The sequence below is a fragment of the Callorhinus ursinus genome, unplaced genomic scaffold (genome assembly GCF_003265705.2).
Source record: "Callorhinus ursinus isolate GAN/ISIS: 27379988/994484 unplaced genomic scaffold, GSC_fseal_2.0 scaffold20, whole genome shotgun sequence".
NCBI classification, from domain to species: domain Eukaryota; kingdom Metazoa; phylum Chordata; class Mammalia; order Carnivora; family Otariidae; genus Callorhinus; species Callorhinus ursinus.
In genome coordinates this window covers 28,402,277-28,429,467 of record NW_027397082.1, presented here as the reverse complement: position 1 = coordinate 28,429,467, position 27,191 = coordinate 28,402,277, and the positions used below count along the sequence as shown (strand labels likewise).

At 34.0% G+C, this 27,191-nt stretch overlaps 1 protein-coding gene across 5 annotated transcripts in view; it reads left to right on the top strand.

The window, feature by feature from the left end:
- Positions 1-27,191, top strand: part of KIF20B (kinesin family member 20B) — a 95,285-nt gene that overhangs the window by 7,905 nt on the left and 60,189 nt on the right. For 2 of the 5 annotated variants that reach the window (XM_025880983.2, XM_025880984.2), the window contains exons 3-19: positions 2,033-2,119; positions 2,224-2,340; positions 2,955-3,093; positions 3,637-3,821; positions 5,680-5,716; positions 6,200-6,427; positions 7,344-7,455; positions 8,299-8,370; positions 8,662-8,808; positions 9,858-10,020; positions 10,651-10,941; positions 15,688-15,827; positions 16,565-16,703; positions 17,629-17,857; positions 18,774-18,826; positions 20,726-20,845; positions 24,732-24,885. In XM_025880983.2, coding sequence (XP_025736768.1) covers positions 2,033-2,119; positions 2,224-2,340; positions 2,955-3,093; positions 3,637-3,821; positions 5,680-5,716; positions 6,200-6,427; positions 7,344-7,455; positions 8,299-8,370; positions 8,662-8,808; positions 9,858-10,020; positions 10,651-10,941; positions 15,688-15,827; positions 16,565-16,703; positions 17,629-17,857; positions 18,774-18,826; positions 20,726-20,845; positions 24,732-24,885 — 2,413 coding nt within the window. The remainder of the gene's footprint in view (positions 1-2,032; positions 2,120-2,223; positions 2,341-2,954; positions 3,094-3,636; positions 3,822-5,679; positions 5,717-6,199; positions 6,428-7,343; positions 7,456-8,298; positions 8,371-8,661; positions 8,809-9,857; positions 10,021-10,650; positions 10,942-15,687; positions 15,828-16,564; positions 16,704-17,628; positions 17,858-18,773; positions 18,827-20,725; positions 20,846-24,731; positions 24,886-27,191) is intronic. The other 3 variants (XM_025880987.2, XM_025880985.2, XM_025880986.2) reach the window with 2 other exon arrangements.

Below are 27,191 nucleotides of genomic sequence, written 5' to 3'. Positions count from 1 at the left end.
CCTTCCTTCCTTCCTTCCTTCCTTCCTTCCTTCCTTCCTTCCTTCCTTCCTTCCTTTTTTCCTTTCTTTTCATTCTTTTTCTTTTTCTTTTCTTTCTTTTTTGTCTTTCTTTCGCCTGATTACATTTACTAGAACCTCTTGTACAGAGTTAGATAAAAATGGTGATAGCAGAAATCCTTGTATTGTTACTTACCTTGCTACTCATCTTAGATTCAGTCTTTCACCATTAAGTATGATGTTGCTGTAGGTTTTTGTAAATGTCCTTTTTCAGGTGAAGGAAGTTCCTGTCTATTCCACTTTGCTGAGAATTATTATGAATGGATGTTGAATACTTGTGTCAATTTCATGTCATCATTCAAATGCTTTTTTCCCCCTACATCTATTAGAGATAAACATTTCTTTTTTTTTTAAAGATTTTATTTATTTATTAGAGAGAGAGAGAAAGCATGAGCAAGTGTGAGGCAGAGGGAGAGGGACAAGCAGACTGCCCACTGAGGGCTCGATCCCAGAACTCTGGGATTGACCTGAGCTGAAGGCAGTTGCTTTACTGACTGAGCCACCCAGGTGCCCCTAGAGATGAACATTTCTTTATTCTTTCAGTGTGGTTATTTACCCAAATTGATTAATGAATGCTAAATTGACCTTGCATTCCTGAGATTAAACATTTTTGGTCAGGATGTATTATCCTATTTTATATATTGGCTAATACTTTGTTAGGGAGTTTTTGCACCTATCTTAATTAGGGATATTGTTTTGTAATTTCTTCTGGGGATATCTTTGTCAGATTGTGGTGTCAGGGTTATGTCATACTCAAAATTAGTTGAAAAGCGTTCTCTTACATAAACGCTTTTCAACTCATGATCTCAGGATCATGAGTTTGAGCTCCATGTTAGCTGTAGAGATTACTTACTAAAAGGCCTCTCTGTGATTTGTATGATTATATCCTAAAGTGTTTGAGAGAATTGACTAATGAATTACCAGAGCCTGGAGTTTTTTTGTGGGATTATTTTGTTTATTTGGATGTAAGTTGAATTTCTTTAATAGATATAGGACTGTTCAGATTTTCTAGTTTCTGGGTGTTTTTTGTTGTTTTTCTTTAGTAAGTTGTATTTAAGTAATTGTTCCCTTTTTACTTAAAAAACAAAACATTTTTTTCTTAAAGATTTTATTTATTTATTTGACAGAGAGAGAGACAGCGAAAGAGGGAACACAAGCAGGGGGAGTGGGAAAGGGAGAAGCAGGCTTCCTGCCGAGCAGGGAGCGCGATGCGGGGCTCGATCCCAGGACCCTGGGATCATGACCTGAGCCAAAGGCAGTCGCTTAACCAGCTGAGCCACCCAGGCGCCCCAAAAATACATTTCTTTAGAATTATTTTAAGAAATGAACTAAACTCATTTCTTCCCCCAAGGAAGGAATAAAGAGAATGCTGTATAACAAAAAAAAAAAATTTTTTTTTTTAAAGATTTTATTTATTTATTTTGACAGAGAGAGACAAAGCGAGAGAAGGAACACAAGCAGGGGGAGTCGGAGAGGGAGAAGCAGGCTTCCCGCAGAGCAGGGAGCCCAATGTGGGGCTCGATCCCAGGACCCTGAGATCATGACCTGAGCCGAAGGCAGACACTTTAACCACTGAGCCACCCAGGCGCCCCAGCAAAAAAATTTTAGATGGAATTGAACATTTGGGTTAATAGACTATTCTGGTTGCATGTAATTTATTCTAGAGTACTATGTTTTAGTGACTTAGAGCCCTGTTATTTGTATTTAGTTATAAAGGTTAGGATTTTATGGAAAAGAGGTATATTGTAAACTTTAAGTATAAATATAGAAGGTAGGGGAAACTGAGTCTTTTGTGGTGTTTTTTTGTAAGTAGATTTGCTTCTCTCTTTTCTGTTACAAACAGAAGAATCACTGTTTGCTTAGAGGTTCTGTATAGTCTCAGTTTGTTATGTAATAGCCACTTAAAGAAAGGTGTTTTCTGAAAAGCCGTATTTTGCATTTTTTAAATACAGTTATTTTGTTCTTCTTTTTTAAGGCAAATAGCTTGGAATCCAAAGATTATCTCCAGGTTTGTCTTCGAATAAGACCATTTACACAGTCAGAAAAAGAACATGAGTCTGAGGTTTGTGGTGGCTTTAATTGGATTTTACTTTCATTAAATCGACAAAATACCATTGTTTTTATTTATTTATTGTGGGATTCTTTATATTTATTTATGTGTTCTAGGGCTGTGTGTATATGCTGGACTCACAGACTATTCTGCTGAAAGATCCTCAAAGCATCCTTGGTAGGTTAAGTGAGAAAAGCTCTGGGCAGATGGCACAGAAATTCAGTTTTTCCAAGGTAAGTGCTTATATGAAACTGAAGATTTTTCTTTTAAGTAGAAAAGATTTGACTTAGGCTAAATAGCTACATAATTGTATATAATAAACTATATATATCATGTGCTTATGGAACTTAGGTGTTAGGCACTGGTATTTTTTTCTCAAGAGTAGGACTCAAATTTCAGGTTTGTAAATATATAATTGGAAGTGAATAAATTACTGTATGGTTTTTTAACCTTTTTTGTTTTAGGAAATGTTCTTTTCAAAATTTAGATGAAAACTTAATTGACTAGGTCAGATTTCTATCTTGAAAACTTTCTGATAGTAGTTAAACTATCATGTGTATTTGTGAGAGTTGGGGATATTGCACCTATCCTAAGTATATGAATCTTGTAAAAGAAATCTTTTAAGTTTTTGAAACATGAGGGGTGCCTGGCTGGCTCAGTCTGGGGAGCACACAACTCTTGATCTCAGGATCATGAGTTTGAGCTCCATGTTAGCTGGAGAGATTACTTAAATAAATAAATAAGCTTAAAAAAATGAATTTTTAAAACATGAGTTATGGGGGTAGAATTGATTGTAAAAATTTACTTGAATTTTCTAAAAAGACTTGTTTTTAAAAACGCTTATTAGGTTTTTGGCCCAGAAACTACACAGAAGGAATTCTTCCAGGGTTGCATTATGCAGCCAGTAAAAGACCTCTTGAAAGGACAAAGTCGGCTGATTTTTACTTATGGGCTAACCAATTCAGGCAAAACATATACATTTCAAGGTAAACTTACTATTTTTACTGGAAAGGAAAAGAACACTAATATTCAGTCATTCTCATAATACTTGCATGTAGTTATGTTTCCATTATCCAGTACATTTGCTCCATTTTTAATAGTAATAGCATATTGAATGTGTATTGCCAATGGCTTTTGATTCAGATTGATTTAATTCATTTGTGAAATTGCTTTATCAACTGTGAAACTGATAGAGAATTAGGTGATAAAAATTCAGAAAAAGGATTTATGTGACATAGTGAATTCAGCATGGATAACCAGGGAAGAATTTTGTTTACTTTTATACTTTGTGGTTATGGGTGATTGCAAATGTTATGGCTGATCTGAATGTAAAATTTCAGGTTTTGCCTCAGTATAATAGTTGAAAAATGTCCATTATACAATGAAGAGCAAAGTGATAGAAAACTGAGTAATCTTTCAACTTCTCTCGCTTTTGTCTTAGCTGTTATAAAAGAAGCCTTGGTAATCCAAGAATGTTTTCCACTTTCCTAATACTTTAAGAGAGTATAAAACAAAAATTCTTCTCACAGGCACAGAAGAAAATATTGGTATTCTGCCGCGAACTTTGAATGTATTATTTGATAGTCTTCAGGAAAGACTGTATACAAAGATGAACCTTAAACCACATAGATCGAGAGAATATTTACGGTTATCACCACACCAAGAGAAAGAAGAGGTTGCTAGCAAAAGTGCATTGCTTCGGCAAATTAAAGAGGTATGGAAGTAGTCTAGTATGTGAAAAATATATACATCATGATCTTTTATAAGCTCTTTACTTTGTTTCAGCCTGTATTAGAATATTTTGCGGTGGTGGTGATGATGGTTGTCTTTTCTTTTCTTTTTTTTTTTTTTTTAAGATTTTATTTATTTATTTGACAGAGAAAGACAGTGAGAGCAGGAACACAAGCAGGGGGAGTGGGAGAGGGAGAAGCAGGCTCCCCGTTGAGCAGGGAGCCCGACGTGGGGCTCTGGGGCTCGATCCCAGGGCCCCGGGATCATGACCCGAGCCGAAGGCAGACGCCCAAGGACTGAGCCACCCAGGCGCCCGGTTGTCTTTTCTTTTTGAGAAAAGTATAAACTTGTTTGAAGACCTCTCTTTTTGCTATATATTGTACAAATAGAAATGTTTAAACAGTACAAATGTAAGTGGTTCTGAAATTTTTTTGGTTGTTGTAGAAACAGTACTATATGTAATGATTAAAAAAATTTTTTTTAATTGTGAAAGTAATTTGTACACACAAAATCTAAACAAGGGAATGTGAGAAAGAAAAAGTGAAAATTTCTTAGAACATTTATCTGTTAAGTTATATTGGCCTCTTTTCTTTCTTTATTTTTCACAGAAAGTTTTTTGTAAATGTGTATTTGTCTATTCTTCCTGTTTCTTGTGGATTTTATGTTTTCAGACTTTTATCCTATTAAAGATTGTCAAAACTATTAACAGTTTTTATAGATAGTTGCAAAATATTGATGGAGTTTTTCTTTTTTAAGACATTTAGAAATCAGGGTTTCAAGGTAATAAAATATTTTTGTTCAGTGGAGTTCAAAATTCAAGGTCCATGATTGTGATCTCTGAAAGTAAATAGTGAGTATAAATAAAAATTATGGAAATTGGTAGGTAGTTGCACAGAAAATTCTTAGAGGAAATTGAAGTCATTAATAATGAAAAAAGTTTCCCTTACAAGTTATCCAGTTAAAACATCATATTGCCTGTGAAGTTATTAAAATATTTAAAAAATGAAATCACGCTTTCATACATTGGTTGTAAAATGTGTTTTTAGAAAACAGTTTGGCAATACTGTGAGTGAGAACTTAAAATATTTCATATCTTTTCATCCACTAATTCACATTTAGGGATATATCCTAAGGAACTAATTAGAATGCAGAAGAAAAAAATTATAAATGAAGATATTTATCTTAGTATTATTTTTACTGAAAAAACTGTAAATAATCTAAATGTTTAGTAATAGGGGAATAATTAATTAATTTCACATCTATTCAGTTACACAGCCACCATTATTTGTTTAAAAATAATTTTTAAGGGGTGCCTGAGTGGCTTAGTCATTAAGCATCTGCCTTCGGCTCAGGTCATGATCCCAGGGTCCTGGGATGGATCCCCGCATTGGGCTCCCTGCTCTGCGGGAAGCCTGCTTCTCCCTCTCCCACTCCCCCTGCTTGTGTTCCCTCTCTTGCTGTGTCTCTCTCTGTCAAATAAACAAATAAAATCTTAAAAAAAATTTTTTTTTAATTATAGTGAGTAAAAGTAAAAGCTCTCAATGTAATAAATGTGGGGAATAGAATAGAAAGGATTATATTGAATATTACTAGTAATTACCTGTGAGTGGCAGGGATTATATGTGATGATATTCTTTTTAATATTCTTCTGTGGTTTCCCAGATTTCTTATTATGAGACTGTATTATTTAACTAGGGGAAAGAATTAATGGAGGTGATTGAATTAAGTAGATGAAAGGTTGTGGTTTGGTTGGTGAGTTATTCGGATAGATAATCAATGTACGGGTTATTTAACCTTAACTAAAAATAGTTTTTAACTTAAACAAAATTGTTCCTTTTTAGGTTGTGATGCAGAATGATAGTTACGATACTCTTTATGGTAAGGTTTCCTTTCTCACTTTTCAAGTGTTGATTATATGAAATACATTTGAATAGCTTTTAATTTTTGAATCACTCCTAATTTAATTTTTTTTAATGACAGTAATTCTTGGAAAATGGTACATACTAACAAGAAATATCAGTCACTGTAAAGTTTTATTTGGGTTTAATATCACAGAGAATCCCTTTCACTTGTAACTTTCATGTAGAATTCAAGAGAGATATTATTTTTTCTTTGTCCTTTACATGTAACTTCAATTTGATTCATCGGCATTATTTCAGAAAGAAAAGAAAGATAAAAAGAAGCCAAGCTTTGGTTAATACAGATTTTTTTTTTACATCTGCTTTGATCCAAAAAGTGTTTAACATTGTTAGTTTAAAGATTAAGGATACTTAGTTTTTCAAGTCCAGAGGTCTTGATCTGTCTTGTCTCATTTTTAGCCAATTTCTTAATTTTGTGATTATCCTTTTTTATTTTTTGTAGGAAGTTTAATCAACTCTTTGAATATCCCAGAGTTTGAAGAATCCATGAAAGATTGTGAACAAGCTAGCTTGAATATGGATAATAATATAAAATTTTCTGTGTGGGTTTCTTTCTTTGAGATTTACAATGAATGTATTTATGACTTGTTTGCTCCTGTATTATCTAAGTTCCAAAAGAGAAAGATGCTACGCCTTTCGCAAGATGTAAAGGGCTATTCTTTTATAAAAGGTATAGTAATGAGTGCTTTGTATCTTCTTGCTCTGAAGTTTCTTTCTAAGCTTTATTACAGCAAACTGGAGATTGAAAATTTTTATATTAATAACATCAACATAGAGAAGTTTGTGCTTTGGAGGTACTTTTTGGTATGTTAATTAAACCTGAGTGTAAAGGGGTCAGTGTTGATATTGTTTTGCTTGAGTATCATTGATGGGGTTTTGGAAGGTGGGAAAAGCTGTGTGGGTTGGTATTCACATTATTCTGCTGCTTTGTAGCACCTGTGAAGCTATGGAAATGTATCTGTTCTTCCACTGTGGTGTTTTTCCAACTTTTTAAAGCCAGTACTCAAAGTAGGAAGTACATACATATATTAATAACATCATGATCTAGTACTCATATGTGTATATGTATGCATACATACTTACAACTCAGAAGTTTCATTAATTATACTTACCCTTAGTATAAGGAATACACTTTGATATTTTTCTGTATTCTACTTCATTTTTATAAAATGCTGGTTATGACCCTAAATTTGACTTCATGATTCCCTAATGAATTGAAATGTGCAGTGTCTCACATTGTAGATTTAATCCATAGGATGCTTTGTCTTTGTCTTTTTTTTTTTTTCCCAGATGTTTAATTCTAAGGAATCTCTTCTATTTTTAATTTTCCCTTTGACCTACTATTGAAAAACATCTGTGTTTGTATAACTTAAATATTGGAAAATAATTATAATATCCTCCTCTTGTGTATCTCTTTTCTAGTGGAATATAGAATACCTGAGTGGCTTTCACCTAACCTAGGGGATGTTATTAAAAGATTTCATTATGTGTCTTTGGGAAAAGAGGTTGCAAATCTCTAAAGAGATTACATTGTATAGCAAGTGCTGTTTTTATAAAGTGGTATGTGTCCTCTTTACTTTTCAAAGATCTACAGTGGATTCAAGTATCTGATTCCAAAGAAGCATATAGACTCTTAAAACTAGGAATAAAGCACCAGAGTGTTGCCTTCACAAAGCTGAACAATGCTTCTAGTAGAAGGTAAAGAAGAAACCCTGCTGTTTGAGCTTGAAGCACCCAGGGTGTTCTGTGGTATTGTAAATACAACTAATTTAAGATTAAAGTGGGCAGTAGGTTCTCTGATATGTTAAATGAATTCATGGGCACAAAAATTATTTTGTTAAGAGCACTAAACACATAAGACTATCAGGACTATTTATTGTTCTAACAAAATTTAGTAATTTGCATGAAGTCTCTTAGGTATTTTTATTCTTTATGTGAATATCTAACCTCAGTATTTTAAGAGTTACCTACAATATGCATCTCAAGGGGTTAAGGAATGATGTTTTTGAAGGAAGGGATTGAGGCATGAGAGACAAAAGGAACTAAGTTTAAGCAGTGAGATATTTAAAACAGGTTGTCTCTTAAGGAGGAAAGAGCCCTGTCCCTCAAGCTCAGTATGCCATGAACATAGTATATGATCCAGATTAGCCTATATTTGGGCTAATGTATGCTTTACTTTAAGTATATATTAAAAGAAAATTAGCATATATACCATTTTAACTAATAGTATGATCTTTGCAAGTAAATTGAGATTTTTACTGTAAGTGATTTCACTAATAGAAGCTGGAATGTTAAGAGGAGAGGGTTCAAAGAATTTGGGGCTAAATGAAAGATAAGGTTTTTGGTTTTAGGGAGTTTGGTATGTAGGTGATAGTGGAATACTGGATTGAAATATCTGGCGACTAGTTGGGAAGTGCAGTGCTGGAGGTATGGTTAGTATTAGGATATAAATAGATGTTGATTTAGATGCTTGCTTTGCCTATTTAGAATACAGAAATTAAGAATGAAAGATAACATTGGATTTTTCTATATTTCTTTTAGTCACAGCATATTCACTATTAGAATATTACAGATTGAAGATTCTGAAATGCCTCGTGTAATGCGAGTCAGTGAGTAAGTTGAGCATTCTTTAGATTGTAATTATTCTGGGAGTTCCTGGGTGGCTCATTTGATTACGTGCTCAGGTCTTGATCTTAGGAGTGTGGGATTGAGCCCCGTTATTGGGCTCCATGCTAAGCATGGAGCCCGCTCAAGATTCTTTCTCCCCCTCGCCCTCTACCCTATAGCCCCCACTAATGTTGTCTCTCTCTCACTTAAAAAAAAAGTTGTAATTATTTTGAATTGTTTTGTTTTGAAGAACTTTATATATATATATATATATATTTTTTTTTTTGGTTAATTCAGATTGTGTTTATGTGATCTTGCTGGTTCAGAAAGAAGCATGAAGACACAGAATGAAGGGGAAAGGTTAAGAGAGACTGGGAATATCAACACTTCTTTATTGACTCTGGGAAAGTGTATCAATGTTTTGAAAAACAGTGAAAAGTCAAAGTAAGTGTTGCTGGAAGTGCTATGGGTATATATATATTTTTTAAATTTTATTTTATTACGTTAATCACCATACATTACATCATTAGGTTTTGATGTAGTGTTCCATGATTCATTGTTTTCGTATAACACCCAGTGCTCCACTCAATACCTGCCCTCTTTAATACCCATCACCGGGCTAACCCATCCCCCCATCCCCCTCCCCTCTAGAACCCTCAGTTTGTTTCTCAGAGTCCATAGTCTCTCATGGTTCGTCTCCCCCTCCGATTCCCCCCCCTTCATTCTTCGCTCCTGCTATCTTCTTCTTCTTTTTTTTTTTTTTAACATAAAATGTATTATTTGCTTCAGAGGTACAGATCTGTGATTCAACAGTCTTGCACAATTCACAGCCCTCACCATGCTATGGGTATATTAAGTGTTAATATTTAAACTTTCAACTCTAATTTTAGAAAGTTGTTTTTTGTTTTTAACCTGCTTTTATGTAATGGCTATACATGAATTATGATAGAAATACTTAAGAGTTCTTGGATTAAAAAAAATTGAAATAAAAAACAATGTCAGTTGATGCCAGTGACTCATCAAGTAAACGTTATTTTCCATAGCAAGTATATGTCAACAGACACTTTAGATAATAAGCTTCTCATGATCCTGGCTTAACATCTACAACCACTTTATTCTTACTAATTATTGTGTTCTTCTAGATGTGATAGATTTCTGCATTAATTAGCGTTTTAGGCTGAGTAAATTGTAATTAGCCTTTATCATTTTTAGTAAAGGTGTTTCATGGCATATATTGTAAAATTGCTTTACACTACAAAACAACCACTTCAATGTGATTTTCTTAACATTTTGTCTAGTGAGTTATTGTTAGTGTTATTATTAGCAGTATTTAAAGAAAATAGTATAAATAAACAGAAAATGACTTTTATAGGCTAACCACTAACCTAGAAGTCCTTGATAGCTAGATTAATTATTTCTTTGTAAAATTTATTAGCGTTCTGGCTTCATGAGATTTGTTTTAACTTAGAGTTTTTTGAAAATTTTTTCCATAGGTTTCAACAGCACGTGCCTTTCCGGGAAAGTAAACTGACCCACTATTTTCAAAGTTTTTTTAATGGTAAAGGGAAAATATGCATGATTGTCAACATCAGCCAATGTTATTTTGCCTATGATGAAACGCTCAATGTGTTGAAATTCTCAGCCATTGCACAAAAAGTAAATATATTTAAATTTCTGCAGAATTCATTAAGTCTCTTATTAGAATATGAACCAGTTTTTTCTCAGCATAGCTAATACATTTTGCACTTACAACTGTAAACCTAGGAAATAATTGAAAATTAAAAATGTAAATGTTTGACCAAGTAAGAGGACATGTGACAAGATTGAAAGTTTCCCCTGGTATTATTATCTTTTTTTTTTAAGATTTATTTATTTGTTTTAGAGAATGAGCGAGAGGAGAGAGAGAAAGAAAGCATGGGAGGGGGAGGAGCTGAGACAGAGGGAGAGAGAAACCCAAGCAGACTCCAAGCTGAGTGTGGAGCCCAACATAGGGCTCTATCCCACAGCCCTTGAGCCGAAACCAGGAGTTGGATGCTCAACCAACTGAGCCACCCAGGCGCCCCCAAATTACGAGTATTCTTGTAATGAATTGTCTGCTCTGCCACCCATCTAGTTTACTTAGTGGCTAATCAGGAAGCCCTTCTGCTAGGAGTCCTTCTTGTATGTTTGTTTGCATAGGTCTTTTTTAAACACTAGAATTGTCATTTGACTTAAATTTATGAAATTATTTTTTAGTTGACAGTTTTTCCTTTTCTGTTTTAAAAGTCACATTGGATATTTTAACAGGTTTGTGTTCCAGACATTTTATATTCTTCTCAGGAGAAATCATTTGGACCTGCCAAGTCTTCTCAAGATGTATTATTAGACATTAATAATTCAGTTAATAAAATATTAAATGTAAAAAGATCCACAATTTCATGGGAAAGTGGTCTGGAAGACGTGGTGGAAGATGAAGATCTAACTGAGGATCTAGAAAAAGGTGAAGAAAACCAAAATGTGGAAACTGAACTTACTGATGAAGATCTAGATAAAACATTGGAAGAAGATAAGGCTTTCATTAGCTACGAGGAGAAGAGAGTATGTATTATGAACTCATACTTCTAAGCTTGGCTTATTATTGTGAAGCTAGAGTTAACAATACTTAAGGCTCCCTGTCTTCCAATTTTTCTTCAACAATATGCTAAATTTTTTATATATCTCAACTTTATATTTTGAAAGAAAAATTTTTTTTAAAGATTTTATTTTTAAGTAATCTCTACAGCTAATGTGGGGCTTGAACTCACAACTCTGAGATCAAGAGTTGCACACTGTACCAACTGAGCCAGCCAGGCGCCCTTATAATTTGAAAAATTTTAAACCCACGGGAAGACTAGTACAATGAAAACCCTTTGGATTTGTCAATTAACACTTTACCATGTTTAATTCCTTATGCATATGTGAATACACAGATTTTTTGCCTGTACCATTTGAAAACAAGGTATAGACATAATGAATGATACCTTACAACTAACTACTTCAGCATGTTTCCTAATACTGTAGACCTACTTCTTATGATCACAAGACCATTTTCATACCCAAGCAATTTAACATTGATAGAATAATATAATCTGTTACACTATCCATATTGAGATTTCTTCAGTGATCCCAGTATGTTCTTCATGGCCACTTTGTTTTTAATCTACAACCAAAGTTAAAAAGTTGCTTTTTGATTGTCATGTTTCTTATGTTTCTTTAGTTATTTGTGATCTAACAAAGATATTTTTGAGAAGTTGAGGCTAGTTGTCTTATAGAATACCCCCAATCTGGATTTCTCTGATTTTTCTTCATGATTCAGGATTACACTATTATATAGGTCAAGTTGTGAATTTCCTATTGCATCCTATCTGGACACACATGATGTCTGATTTCCCCATTCTTGGTAATGCTAAGTTTTGCTTATTTGGTTAAGGTATTGTGTTTCAGATCTCTTTTCATTGTAAAAGTATATCACCTGTGGGATGATACTTTGAGACCTGTGAATATCTTGTACTGCAGTATGCTTTCACTCAATGATTTTGGCATACTCCACCAAACTTAGTTTGCAATCTTAAGTACAAGCACTCAAAATAGCCACCCAGTACCAATTATTTTTTCTTCAAAACAGGAATTGGTTAGTCATATTTATGGTAAATAAGTAAGATTGAACAGTGGTAACTTTAGCCTCTGTCCAAATACAGTTCACACATTTATTTACATTGTGTTAATCCTGATATTTAGCTCATGTTCACATTACTGGTTCCCCTCGTTAACTGGCCATAACTACATCTATATATATGGAGTCTTCTTACCATTGTCCTAGAACACTGGTAACCTTGTGCTCATGGGTGTGCTTTAATGGTGTTGACAAATCTCACATCCTAGGACCCTTGGACTGTAGAAGTCCAAGTAGTCGGATGATGTATTGGGTTATATATTCTCATTTTAATAATTTACTTCATTGTCCCTGAAAGCCATCATTGCACCTGTATTGTTTGGAAATGAGAATGAAAGCTTCAGATCCTAGTCCCAATTTATCTGGTTACTATGTGATGGGATCTTGTTTACCATGGACCTCTGTGGTGTAATATTTTACCTCAGTGACAAAAGGAGTGATCAGTAGTCCTATTTTAGTTTGTATTGATCTTCTCAAAGCTGAAGTTCATATATAATGTTGGATTAAAGTTGAAATGTTAGTAAAATTTCTGAATTTACCAGAGAAAAATAATGTTACAGTTTATAATTGATTACATAGTGTAACTGCATATCTTCCTATAACATTGATAAAATAAAAATTTCATCAAAGTGTATTATAATATTTAACTTTTAAAAATGAAATTGATTAGATTGCTTCCTTTATATTATTAGCATTTAAAAATTTTTTTTTATTTTTTAAAGATTTTATTTATTTGAGAGAGAGACACAGCGAGAGAGGGAACACAAGCAGGGGGAGTGGGAGAGGGAAAAGCAGGCTTCCCGCTGAGCAGGGAGCCCGATGCCGGGCTCGATCCCAGGACCCTGGGATCATGACCTGAGCCAAAGGCAGACGCTTAACGGCTGAGCCACCCAGGCGCCCCTATATTAGCATTTTAATTGGCATTAAAAATCATTATGAGATACATTGATATTAGCATATTAATACTTAGGGTTCATTTAGCTAGAAAGACCAGATTTTTTTTTTAGCAAAAACTTCATCATATGCTAACAATGATAAAAAATGAATTGTTGACAATTATTAAAATAAACCAGTTTCCCAAGCTATTCCCACATTCGTGTAGATTTCTCTAGGTTTCCCACATTTCTTCTTTAATCATTACAGTTTATTGTTTTATTTTTTTAAATTTAAATTCAATTAATTAACATACAGTGTATTATTAGTTTCAGAGGTAGAGTTCAGTGATTCATCAGTCTTCTGTAATGCCCAGTGTTCATTACATCACGTGCCTTCCTTAATGTCCATCACCCAGTTACCTCCCCCCTCCCCAGCAACCCTGTTTGTTTCCTGTGTTAAAGAGTCTCTTATGGTTTGTCTCCCTCTCTGATTTCATCTTGTTTTATTTTTCCCTCCCTTCCCCTGTGATACTGTTTTGTTTCTTAAATTCCACCATGAGTGAGATCATATGATGATTGTCTTTCTCTGATTGACTTATTTTGCTTAGCATAATACATCGTTGCAAATGGCAAGATTTCATTTTTTTGATGGCTGAGTAGTATTCCCTTGTGTATGCATACACCACATCTTTATCCATTCATCCGTTGATGGACATCTGGGCTCTTTCCATAGTTTGGCTATTGTGGACATTGCTGCTGTAAACAGGGGCTCCCGGGTGGCTTCTTGACTCTTGATCTCAGCTCAGGTCTCATTACAGCTTATTGTTAGTTTGTTTGTTTTTTAAAGATTTTATTTATTTATTTGACAGAGAGACAGCAATAGAGGGAACACAAGCAGGGGGAGTGGGAGAGGGAGAAGCAGGCTTCCCGCTGAGCAGGGAACCTGATGCGGGGCTCGATCCCAGGACCCTGGGACCATGACCTGATCCGAAGGCAGACACTTAACAACTGAGCCACCAGATGCCCCTACAGCTTATTGTTTTAAACATTGGGAAAATGTGGTTGTTTGAAATTTTAAAAGTATTAATCATGGTAGAGTTTGGAAAAAAAAAAGGGCAACAAATTAAAGATCTCTTTACATACCACTCACCTTAATGGATTTTTACTGTACATTACTCTTCTGTATCTTGATTTTCTTCACTTAAAAGTAAATTGTGCAAAGTATGAATTATTTATACAAGTCATCATTGTTCATTACAGTAGGTTACTGTGTGATTGTACCATAATTGAACCAATCTTTTATGATTGACTTTTGAATTAGGTTTCACTTTTCCTTAAATATAACTGCTACCACAAAACAATACTCTGATAACCATTCTCACAGCCAAAACACTGGGTCCTGTTATATAAGTATTTCCTCAGTATAGGTTCTTTTTTTTTTTAATGTTATGTTAATCACCATGCATTACATCATTAGTTTTTGATGTAGTGTTCCATGATTCATTGTTTGCGTATAACACCCAGTGCTCCATGCAGTACGTGCCCTCTTTAATACCCATCACCAGGCTAACCCATTCCTCCACCCCCCTCCCCTCTAGAACCCTCAGTTTGTTTCTCGGAGTCCATAATCTCTCATGGTTCGTCTCCCCCTCTGATTCCCCCCCTTCATTTTTCCCTTCCTGCTATCTTCTTTTTTTTTTAACATATAATGTATTATTTGTTTCAGAGGTATAGGTCTGTGATTCAACAGTCTTGCACAATTCACAGCGCTCACCATAGCACATACCCTCCCCAATGTCCATCACCCAGCCACCCCATCCCTCCCACCCCCTCCACTCCAGCAACCCTCAGTTTGTTTCCTGAGATTAAGAATTCCTCATATCAGTGAGGTCATATGATACATGTCTTTCTCTGATTGACTTATTTCGCTCAGCATAGGTTCTTAAGAGAATTTCAAAGTCAGGATATCTATAGAAAATATTTTCAGATATAAAATTGAGACATTGAAAGATTTGTAGCTTTGAGAGAATTTATTGGTTAATTTATTATTGAGAAACTTTAAGTAGAAACCTTAAGGAATATAAGGCTATTATCTGATGCTATAATTTATTTTATTATAGCTCTATATTGGTCATGTCAAGTGTTAATTGCTTTATTTATTCATTGTCCATATTATATGATTATGCTTTTTCCAAGGTCTTGGAGTTGTTGCTCACATTTGGATAGTTATAAAAGCCAAATAAGATAAGTTTATGTAACATCTCTTTTTTCCATTTTGGAAAGTATTTGGGGGTTCTTAGTAACTACTCTGTAACACTTAGGCTTTAGATCTTGACTAATTTAAAATCCAACCTTTAGCACTTTCCACAGACCTGGTCTTTACTTTCTTCACCTATGAAATATAGATGCTGCTACCAAGCTCACAGAGGTTGTGTGGATTGAAAGGCATCAAATATGAACTCTCCAGAGTAGTTCCTGGTAGATAATAGATTTTCAGATTTTTTTCTTCTTTTTCCTTTCTTCATGTAGTCATACAGTAAGACATTTGAGTTACTGTGAGTGTATTTTTAAAGTACAGAGAGGCCCACCTCATATTTCAGATTAATGAATTTCTGCAATACATAGTTTTCAGTGAGAATATTATCATTAAAAGGATGCATAATTATAGTCGAGTAAATGAGTTATTTTTGAATGCTCAGACTGTAGGATTTCTTTTGGGATATATTTGTTCTTAGGACTTTAATATTTATGTTTTAGAAACTGTTGGATTTAATCGAAGACTTGAAAAAAAAACTGATAAATGAAAGAAAAGAAAAGTTAACATTGGAATTTAAAATTCGTGATGAAGTTACACAGGAGTTTACTCAGTATTTAGCTCAACGGGAAGCTGACTTTAAGTAAGTTATTTCTTTCATGTCCTAGTAGAAATTGAGAATTTTATTTGTTCAGAATTCTTAAAAGTTACTTACTTATATTAAATGGCTTCTGAATTCTGACCTTCCTATGGGCTTGAAAGTAACGTGCTAATTCTCACAGTGATTCAGAGTTGTACGTGAATGATTTAAAATTTGCTTCTAATTTATAATGTACTTAATCTTAGAAATTTATTTTTATTATTTATTTTTTTCATCATGATAAGTGTACTCTTTAATCCCCATCACCCATATGACCCCACCCCCCCCACACTTCCCCTCTGGTAACCATCAGTTTGTTCTCTGCTTAAGAGTCTGTTTCTTGGTTTGTCTCTCTTTTTTCCCTTTGCTCATTTGTTTTGTTTCTTAAATTCCACATATGAGTGAGATCATATGGTATTTGTCTTTCTTTGACTTATTTTGCTTAGCATTATAATCCCTAGCTCTATCCATGTTGTTGTAAATGGCAATATTTCGTTTCTTTTTATGGCTGAATAATATTCCATTTTGTGTGTGTGTGTGTGTGTGTGTGTGTGTGTGTGTGTGTGTGTACACACATCTTTATGCATTTGTCTATCGATGGACACTTGGGCTGCTTCTGTAGTTTGGCTACTGTAAATAATGTTGCAGTATACATAGGGGTGCATGTATCCTTAATCTTGGAAATTAAAAAAAACACAAAGTGTTGCTTTTTCTTAATGGGATTAATTTGTGTTATGAAGGGAAACTCTCCTCCAGGAACGAGAGATACTTGAGGAAAATGCTGAATGTCGTTTGGCTATCTTCAAGGATTTGGTTGGTAAATGTGACACTCAAGAAGAACCAGTGAATGAAGATTGTGCCATGAAAGTTGAAACCAAAGTATGTTAACTGAAATGTTAGGTAGTGATGTTTTTGGTGCCAGCATGTAGTGTACCACATCAATAATGAAAAAACATTAACATACTTGAGAATTAAACAACTTACTATGTAGCTTTATTCAGCATGCTTTGCTAGGAATTTAAGCACAATTAGTTTAAATATAGGTATTAGAGTAGAAAAAATTATGTGTCTGTTATGTTTATATCTCATTTTGGTGTTGCTTTTGAGTCATTGTATTGATTATAGGTAGGTAGGTTCCTTTTAGTCTGATTATGGGACGCCTCTCTTGGATTTGTGTTAAACAGTTTCAGAGGGACCTAAGAGTCCCTTATACTGCTCTGATTAAAACAAAAGCATTATATGTAAAAAGGATTGCTCTTGTTGGCTGACTGACCATTCCCCGCTGTTGAGGAAACATTATCCTTTTCTGCTGCTTCCACTGAAATTGATTATCTTTTGGGGGTTGTTTGATTTTGTTTTGCTTTTTTAATTACTCAGTTTTGGGGCTTGGGATGGTGATGTCCTGGCTCTTGCTGTCAAATCATCTTTATGTGTCCCAGACATGGTTTGGCTCTTGGACTGAGTTGTGATAATGGAGGTTTGTTTCCTCAGCTATCCCAACAGAGACTTAGGAGACATATAAGTGAAAATATACCTGAACTGATGTCATCATTGTTCTATAGTGACTTATAGCTTATGACATTTTTTTTTAATGGAACTATGTCTCACATTCCGTAAAACAAAAAATGAGTAATGGAACAAAGCTTTTTTATAATTGGAGATACTTTAATATACTTTATTGAAAAACATTTTAAGTTGTGAATTTTTTGCTACATGTTCTTAAAACTGTCTAAATCAGATAGTACCACATTGTAAGAGTGAAAGCCACTGTTAACATTAGGCATGTGGTTTTTGCTATTTTTAGGAAGCACATAATTATGTAGGAATTGAAGATATCATTGATTCTCTTCAAGATGATGTCACTGATATTAAGAAACAGGCTGAAATTGCTCACTTATATATTGCATCTCTTGCTGACCCCCAGGAAGCTATTGCTTGTTTAGAAATAAAGTTTAATCAAGTTAAAGCTGAATTAGCTAAAACCAAAGAAGAATTAATCAAAACCCAGGAAGAATTAAAAAAGAGAGAAAGTGGTAAGTAGATGTATTTTATCCATATTTAGATGTTACAAATGCATAAAAAGATAGTTGGTGAATATAAGAAATTTATGCAGCTTATTTGCCGTAGTGACAAGAAGATTCTTTGATCTAGGTAACATATTTAAAGTTTAACATTTTAGTGACTTTATAGTAATTTACTATTAAACAATTTTTTTGCCTTCTTTTACTTTCAGACTAGTATTAGTAGAAAATGGACTTCTCAAAAAAAACCCCAAAAAACCCAAACCAAAGAACAACCACCAAACTAAGCATTAGTTTTATCAGCAAATTAAGAAATCTTACAGGACATTGTAATGCTGTGAATTTTATTCTTCTGTATTTTTTTTGAATTGTCATAATGTAGTAGATTCTGCTCTGGGCTTGTAAGTTTGGGATAAAGTGACTCCTATGGAGTGGTCTTAAGTTTGTTGGTGCTCCATTCCAGCTCAGAGCTATATATATATATATATATTTATTTTTAAATTTATATATATATATTTTATAATTAATATATATGTATATTTATAATGTCCTATCTGGTTTTTAAAAGTGTTAGGTGAAATATTCTGCCCTTTTCTGTGTGAAAATGGTTAGAAAATAGCAGGTAAGAGGTATCTCTTCATAATTAAGTGGACTAGAAAGTGGACTACTATTTTCCTCTTTTCTCTGAAGTTATACCAGAAATTTTTTACAATTTAGTGTGTTGTCATTCATTTTTACCCTGCATGGGATGTTGAATGTGGCTTTTTCAGAAACATTGCCCTCTGGGGGTAGAATTAGTAGCTGAATGCTGTGTGCTTCTAGTGCTGTCAAAATCATTTTTCCCAAATGTAACACGTTTCATGATTATTCAGTGATATATTTTTTTTAGACGCTTAGTTATTTATTTTCAATATTCTTATTTTTTCAGAATCAGAAATTAATTTAAATTCATTGGTTCAAGAGCTTGAGAAATCTAATAAGGTAATACTTCAAGTTTTATTTTGTCTTGATAAGGAACTTAATAATTAAGCAATTGAAGGAACATGAATTATGACAAGGTACATTTATTTTAAAAATAATTTTTAAAAAAGTAATAAATGAATTGATAAAAAATTGAAAATTATAAGTTTTCAATGTTAGTCACTGGAAAGTTTCTTCAGTCTTTCCAGAAGATATTTATTTATATATAGGGAACATACACATCTTTTAAAAAGTTTACACAAATTAGGAGCACTTGGATAGCTTAGTTGGTTAAGCGTCTGACTCTTGATTTCGGCTCAGGTCTTGATCTCAGGGTTGTGAGTTCAAGTCCTGCGTTGGGCTCCATGCTGGGCATAGACCCTACTTAAAAAGAGATTTACACAAATGGGATTAATTAGTTTTGTGTCTTGTTTTCTTCCCTCAAAAGATGCCTTGGAGGTAATTCTACATTAGCACATAGAGATCTGTGTTATTCTTTCACTAGGTGAATAGTGTTGATTGATGCATTTAAATGGTATTTATTTCATCTAAAATTTTAAAGTATGGGATATGGCTTGAGCAATGTGCAGCATTGAATTCTGAAGATCTTTGGCACTTTGATCAGATAATTATTCCAAATGGTTGTAGATGGATTTGACATTGATAGGTTTAAATATGAAATTATAAATATATGTCGAGGTAAAGTGAATTTAGAACTCTAAACTTGCTATTTTTTCTGACCTTCTCTGGCATGGGTCTTCTTCTTTTTTTTTTAAAGGATTTTTATTTATTTGACAGAGAGAGAGAGAGCACAAGCAGGGTGAGGAGGAGAGGGAGAAGCAGGCTTCCCGCTGAGCAGGAAGCCTGATGTGGGCCTTGCTCCCAGGACCCTGGGATCATGACCTGAGCCGAAGGCAGACGCTTAACGACTGAGCCACCCAGGTGCCCCTGGCATGGGTCTTCTTACATCAGTTTACATTTATACTTCTCAAGAGCTAAATATTTTAAGATATGACAGACATAAGTCAAGATCTTTGGTGTCTAATATCTAGAATTTAAAGAAGTAACCAAAATAATGTACTTAGCAGAAGACATTACAGCTACTGTTTAGACGATTCCTAATCTTTTCCTTTATTTTTTTCTAGTTATAAAAATAGTAGACACTAGCTTTAAAAAGTCAGTTATATTAAGCTATGTAAAATAGAAGATAAAAAAGGTCCCCATAATCTTCCTCCTGAATAAAAATAAGAGAAAACCAAGTTGGTTGGTAGCTTTTTTTAGAACTTTACCTTATACATATTTATTTATTTGAAAGATTTTATTTATCTATTTAAGAGACAGAGTGCACACGAGCAGGGGCGAGGGGCAGAGGGAGAAGGAGAATCTCAAGCAGACTCCCCACTGAGTGCAGAACCTGCCACAGGTCGATCCCAGGATGCTGAGATCATGACCTGAGCTGAAATCAAGAGTCGGACGCTTAACTGACTGAGCCACGTGGGCGCCCCATATGTATTTATTTTTATAGAATACTTAACTATGTACTCTCTAAAATGCTTTACATATATTAACTCATTTAGATCTCAGAACAACTTTATGATGTAGATACTGTTACTGTTTTTTATTTTTACAGAGACATAAAGTAACTTGCCCAGGGTCGTACAACTAGAAGGTGGAAAAGTTAGGATTCAGACCTGGACAGTCTGATTCCAGATTCCTCTTACCCAATATACTATATTGCTTTTCTTCCCTTTATTTAAATATATGTCATTTTTTAAACAAAAATAAGGTCATACTATGCATACTTACAGGTATTTTTATTTAGTCTTAAAATTTGAAGGAATTCTAAAATTGCATCAGACTTGCATTTTATCTATCCTAAAATATACTTAGTAAACATTGCTATTTTTCTTCTTTCCAAAGAAAATACTTATGCAGAATCAAGGAATTCAAGAGTTGGTAGATATAATTGATCAAAAAGAGGATACAGTCAACAAATTTCAGAACCTAAAATTTCATACAGAAAACATATTTGCAAGCATTGTAAGAATTTAACTTTGTCTACCTTATAAATTACATTAAAAAGTCTATGTTTTAGTTCAAAATAAAATAATTTAAAATAGCTTATATAACTAAGATTAATTTACTAAGAATGTTGAATTGTTTATTTCGGTGTTGAATTTAGCTTACCATAGTGCAAATCTGAGTTTTTGTGAACTTGCAAGAGGGCATTTGACCTCTTTGAACCTAATACCCCACAAACTATGCTGGCACTGCTTTATGTACATGAGAGAGAAGAATACGTAGCTCTTGGAAGTCTAAGCCGTAGCTAGTTGTAAGGGGAGCTCTGGGGCAAAAGGAACTTAATGTGCTCAGACATCTGCAGGTCATAAAGATTTCTGTCTCTGTTGCTCTGTCTCTATCTCTGTCACTGTACCTATCTGTATTTCTGTGTCTCTGTATAGAAGTATAAATGAAATTCAGTGGAGTTAGGGTTTTTTTTGTTAGAGGCTTGTTTTTATTAAATGCATTTTTTGCTAATGTTCATATGCTTAATGGCAAGGATATTTTATTTTAAAATTGCATCATGTACTATGCCATGTAAAGTGTGTAAGGGTTTTAGAAGTACAAGTTTTGGTAATTTCATAGTTAGGATAATCAGCCTGCCTTTTAATCCTTTTTTTTTTAAACAATGGTTTTGGTTTTCCTTTATGTTTTTTATTGTAAACTCCAGAGATTATTGTTTGAATTAAAAAAGGCAGAGTATATAGACATAATAGGCTGAGTAAACTAATAGCCAAACCTCTCTGCTTTGTTTGAAGGTACTTTTGTATGTCATTTCTCTGACCAGATGAGACGAGATTGGTATCTTGTAAAAAGTGACTGTTAACTATCCTTTCTATCTTGACAGTCAAAGTCCAGTATCCACCAATATTCTCTGAAGCATCTCAGCATTAGGTGGGCTTTTGATACTACAGGGGTAAATAAGAAGCATCTAGAAGAGTAGCTTCCTTCTGTCTAATCTCTGGTAGCAGACCTCTATTTTGGTATCCTTTAGATGCATTATTCGGTCTATCTGACTTTTTTTTGTACCCAAACTGGGAGAGACACCCTTATAATAAGGAGAAGAGCAAGGATAAGAAGCATAAAATGATTTATTTCAGTAAAAAACACTTGTTGAATGTCTACTTTGTGCCAGGAACTGTTAGATTTTGAGAATTATATAGATGAATAAAAACTAGTCCCCTTAATGACTCCTTAGTAAGGGAGAGACCATGTAAACATAATTATAATGAAATGTGCAGTGGTAGTCAATATATACAAGAAGTTGAGAATAGGTGGAGGTTTAGGGAATACTTTCTGGAGATGAAAATGATTAAGGTGAGCCATGAAAGATGATTAAAATTTAGCCAGTTGAGGGGCGCCTGGTGGCTCAGTCGTTAAGCGTTTGCCATTGGCTCAGGTCATGATCCCAGGGTTCTGGACTGAGCCCCGCATCGGGCTCCCTGCTCAGCGGGAAGCCTACTTCTCCCTCTCCCACTCCCCCTGCTTGTGTTTCCTCTCTCGCTGGGTCTCTGTCAAGTAAATAAATAAAATCTTAAAAAAAAATTTAGCCAGTTGAAAGTAGGGGGAAGAGGCAGTCCATAGCTATGAGGGACAAGGAAATTGGACTGGCCTTCCAGGGATAAGATTCAGCATGCACAAAGTCGTTGCAGCGAGAAGGCTTTCAGTCAGTGTAGGAAAGCACAAGCATTGTTCAAGAGAAAGTTTGAAGCAAGGAAAGGTGAGAAGTGAGGCTGGGAGCGGTGGGTTGGGGTAAGGTGGTTGAAGTCCTTAAATTCTGCATTAAAGAGTTTGGGTTTTATTCTGTAGGCAGTGAGAAGTCATTAATTTTAAAGAGAGGAGTAGCAAAATTGATTTTTTACTTTGAGTGATGTATTTGGAAATTTGGAGGATGGGATTGAGATGGAGTTAGACTGGAGGCATAGAGACCAGAAAAGCCTCTTGGAAGAGTCAGGTGATAGTTGATGATGACTTTGATTAAGGGTAGTTGGATAATGGTGGTAGAGATTAAGAAGAGGATATTGACTAGTGAAATAAGGGGTGGTAAGACCTTTTGGGACTGGGGGCTTGAATTTTTACAGTATGAATTTCTGGGCTTTCAGACTCTAAGCACTTTTGTTTGGCTATTCAGCACATGCTTTTGCTCTGATCACTTGATTTGGATTGTGTAAGTCTTGTTTGGTTTGGTGAAGGAAAATAAAAACAAGAAAAAAAAGCCAGAGACATCACTCTGGCAACTGCATCTTCGAAGAAAATTGTTGGAAATTTAAGTTGGAATTATATTTATTTCTGTAGTATGTTTATATACCACAGTGTGTTAGTCATGTTTAAGTAATAGTAAAAAAAGCAATTTAAATTAGCAGTGTTCCTAATTTAATAGTCCTTGCCTGTAAATAGACTTTTTAGATAGGTTCTAGATTCTCTTACCAGCTGGGTTTAAACAGTATATGAAATTGTTCACATAAATACATAACAAATGTAAATTGTTTGGAAGTTTGCAACTTAACCTGATGTGCTGATTAACTGTTGATCACTGTTCCAAAGCTTGTCTTGAAAGCAGACTTCCTAATGATAAAGTTTATTTTGAATGATGGTTCTTGATCATTTTTCCAACCATACATACTCTAGGGTAGAAAAGATTCCTTTCAGTAACAGTTGTGGAGGATAGATTTTTTTTTTTTTTTGGTGAAGTTGTCTAATTTGAAGGAGGGAAAAAATGATCAGATCATTTTGAGAGGTCTAAGAGTGAGGGAAGAGACAACTTGAACCTCTCATGGAGTAAACTCTTAGCCTCTGTCAGAGGTGTCATCTATCTATTCCAGGATTTTGTTATTTCTCAGTGACACCAGGGGACTAATTGTGAGAGTGGAGGTTTTTCATCATAACATCCTCTGTTTAGGGATATCTAAAAACACTGCTTAAATAAAAAAACAACTCATTACTTTATGATTTAAAAAAGGCATCTCATCAATATCTCCTGAATAAAATGTTTGATTTTATGATGGAAAATGGCATTTTGTTTTTTTCATACACTTTTTTTCCCCCCTAAAATGGATTGTTACCAGCAGAAGGGATTTAAGTAATCATTGCCTTTTAAAAAAATCCCTGGCTTTACTATACCTTTGATTACTTTATAGACTTGTCCTTAACTGCTGAGTTTCACCCTTCCTCTTTCCGGATAACAGTATATAGTATCTTTTTTTTCTGCTAGCCTTTTAAATAAAATTTGCCTTAAAAAATAAAAATCTAAGTGATTTTTATTGTTTAGATAAACTAGGAGCTCAGTTTTAAGGCTGTATGTAGACTGTATATCTTTAAATATACATAGGCTATAAGTTAAGGCCAAAACTATTTTTCTGGGAGTTGTTAAAGTATAAAAAAATGCTGCTTATCTTTGAGAGGCTTTGGTAACAAAACAATTGTTGAGTTTCTAGAGTGGGACCTCAAGATTTTAAGTTCAAGTATCTATAAGAAACAATTTTGTCATAGTGTTTTGTATTTTCTTTACAAAGCACATTTTGAATGTGACTGAGGGGTAAGTGTTTTAGAGTTCTCCAGTTATCCCCAAACTAGTCTCTAGCCCATTAATGATGAATTTGTTTTTAGGTATCAGGGTAAAACTATATACTTACCTGACTTTGAGATAAGTGTTTTTGTTTTCCTTACCGAATGTACAAGTTAGTTAATATTACTTAACTTGCCAGAACCATCAGTTATTTTAGGGCGAGACTTAAGAAATAACTTTGAAAATGTTTCAACAAATTTGAAAATAAAATTTTCATGTTACACTACTGAAACATAATTTATATATCTTTCACATTTCTTGTAGCTTTGTATATGTGAACTAATCTTTATTTTGTTTTAGGATAAGGCTGGTACATTTTCTTTAATAATAAACAATAAATTGGCTTCTAATGAAACTCTTAAAGTGCCTGAGGACGACAAAACCAAAACTGATTTGGGAAGAAAAAGAATAAATAAAAATGAACTTCAACTAGAAGAGCCACCAGTAAAGAAAGGTACTACTTCACTTGCCATCAGGAGGGCTTTAAGAAAGTTAATTCTTAAACCAGTAATGGGAAAAGTTGCAAATAGAAGAAAATTTACTTACCTAAGCAGAAAACCTGAGGAAATGTACATATCACTGATTTTATGCTAACATGTTATAGACTGCCTGGCGGATGGGTGTATGTATTTACAGCTATCTTTTATTTTAGTAAAATATTTTTAGATACTGTGTTTTTATCATATTTTGCATGCATATGATTCTTTTTACTTCTGTGCTTATGGTAGTTAAAACATCACTTCTATTTTCATAATTATACTATCTTTTTATGCCAAAAATCTCCCCACATTCTCTATTCCTTCTATAAAAGGACATCTGCCAGTAAGACTTTGAACTGAACATTACGAAAGACATATGTGCTCAAGTTACTGTATTTACTATAGAATTACTAAAAAAGTAGGTGCATGCTTACTGTATAGTACATGTCCTATTTATGTGGAAGAATAAATCAACTTTTATGTTCTTTCTAAGCTATTTGTTATTTCTTTTAGAAAACTTGTAGTATGATACTGGGAGTAGGGCTTTCTAAGAGAAGGTTTAGAAACATTAGCTTTAGGAAGCTGACTAGCTGTTTCACCCCTAGAAAAAATGGGTAAGTTAGGTTTTAACTTTTGTTATTAGTAAAGCAAAATAAGTACTACCTTGTCAGGGATAAAAACAATGGGGTAATACACCGACATAATAAACACCTCATAGAGCCTCAGTAAAATGAGTGTTTTCCAAAAGTAGATGCCTTAGAGGATAATATAACCTTAGATATATAGTTTATGGGATGTACAGAGCTTGTGTGAGCTAATAGATTGAGACTAATATGCATATGCCTTCTGTTACCCATTGCTACTGGGAGGACAACTTTGCTATGATTTTTTATAACACTGTTCCTTTCTCCCTTTCACTTTGGTCAGTGCCATAGAATAATTGAGAATGTAAGATTGATAGGTCACTAGAAAGTAGACGTGGCCAGGAACAAGTGAAACACGCAGTGGGACTAATCCTAAAGGTAACCCATTCATGAAGAAGTAAGAACTATAGTTGTTAGCTATAAATAATTTTGATGCAGGTAGATTTTAAAAAGACAAAAGACTTTTTTTCTCCTTAAAGTCACAACCACTTTGACTATTTCTCAATTATTTGTGTTAGTAGAGACCACAGGGATTACCTAAGGTATCCTATGAAAATCTAAGCTATAACCACCCTCCTCTCCTTTGCCTCATACGAAAAAGTCTCTAACCTGTAACCACTAGGGTAAGATCAGGGGGTTGATAGTTTCATGGGATGCTTGTGTTCTCTTCCTAAAAGGGAATGCAAAACCATTTCCCCATGAAAGTGAATTTGCTTGTTTGAGGTCAGTGTATCTGTACTTTGGGAAAGCTGGTAGCCACGAGAAATCAGGCTTCAAAAAGCAATAAAAGAGATAAACCAGAGACATGATACAGTCTGCTTACTTGTGATTTTTCAATCAAAACTGTAATTGTTATAACAAAATATAAGCAGTAGAAGTATAGGTTGAACGTAGTATACTGAATTAAAGTGTGAACTGCATTCTTGTTGTTTATGTTTAGTTTTTTAAGTTAACAATAGATATTTAAGAGTTTTCCCATCTCTATTGCTGGACTAATACTTTAATTTTTTCCTGATAAGGCTGTCCTGAATATGTTCTATAAATCTTTTGATATAAAACATTTAAAGTTTTCTGAAAGAATAGTATGATTACCTGAAAAAAAATTAGGTACTAAACAAATTAGTTTGATTTACCTTATTATGTAATTATCCTAGTTCTTGAAATACAGTAAAATTAAAAGAAGAACATTACTTGATCACAAAAGTTTTATTGAGCTTTCTGTGTTCACTTCAGGGTTTAGGGACTATATCCATATGGTATGCATGATTCAAATCTCTTGACTCAGATAAATAGGATCTATTTGTGAGTTCTGAATTTCTGATTGTTGTTGTTTTAAACTTGCTTAGATCCCATATCTCCTGATGAATGGTTCAGACAATTTTATGACTTGTTTTTTTAAAGAGCAAGAAGATTCTTTTTTTAAAAAAACAATTCTAAGTTATGAAAAAAAAAATCCATCCTCATTTAGTTTTCCTAATTAGTCATTTCCACTGATGAAGTCATAGGTATAAAAATAGCATCATAAGTAGAGAATTACATTAAATGGAAAGTAGAACAGAAGTCTGAATAGTGGAGAAGATGGGGTCATTCCACTTTGGGATGGCTTGCCACAACTTTGTAAGATGGTAGGAGACAAT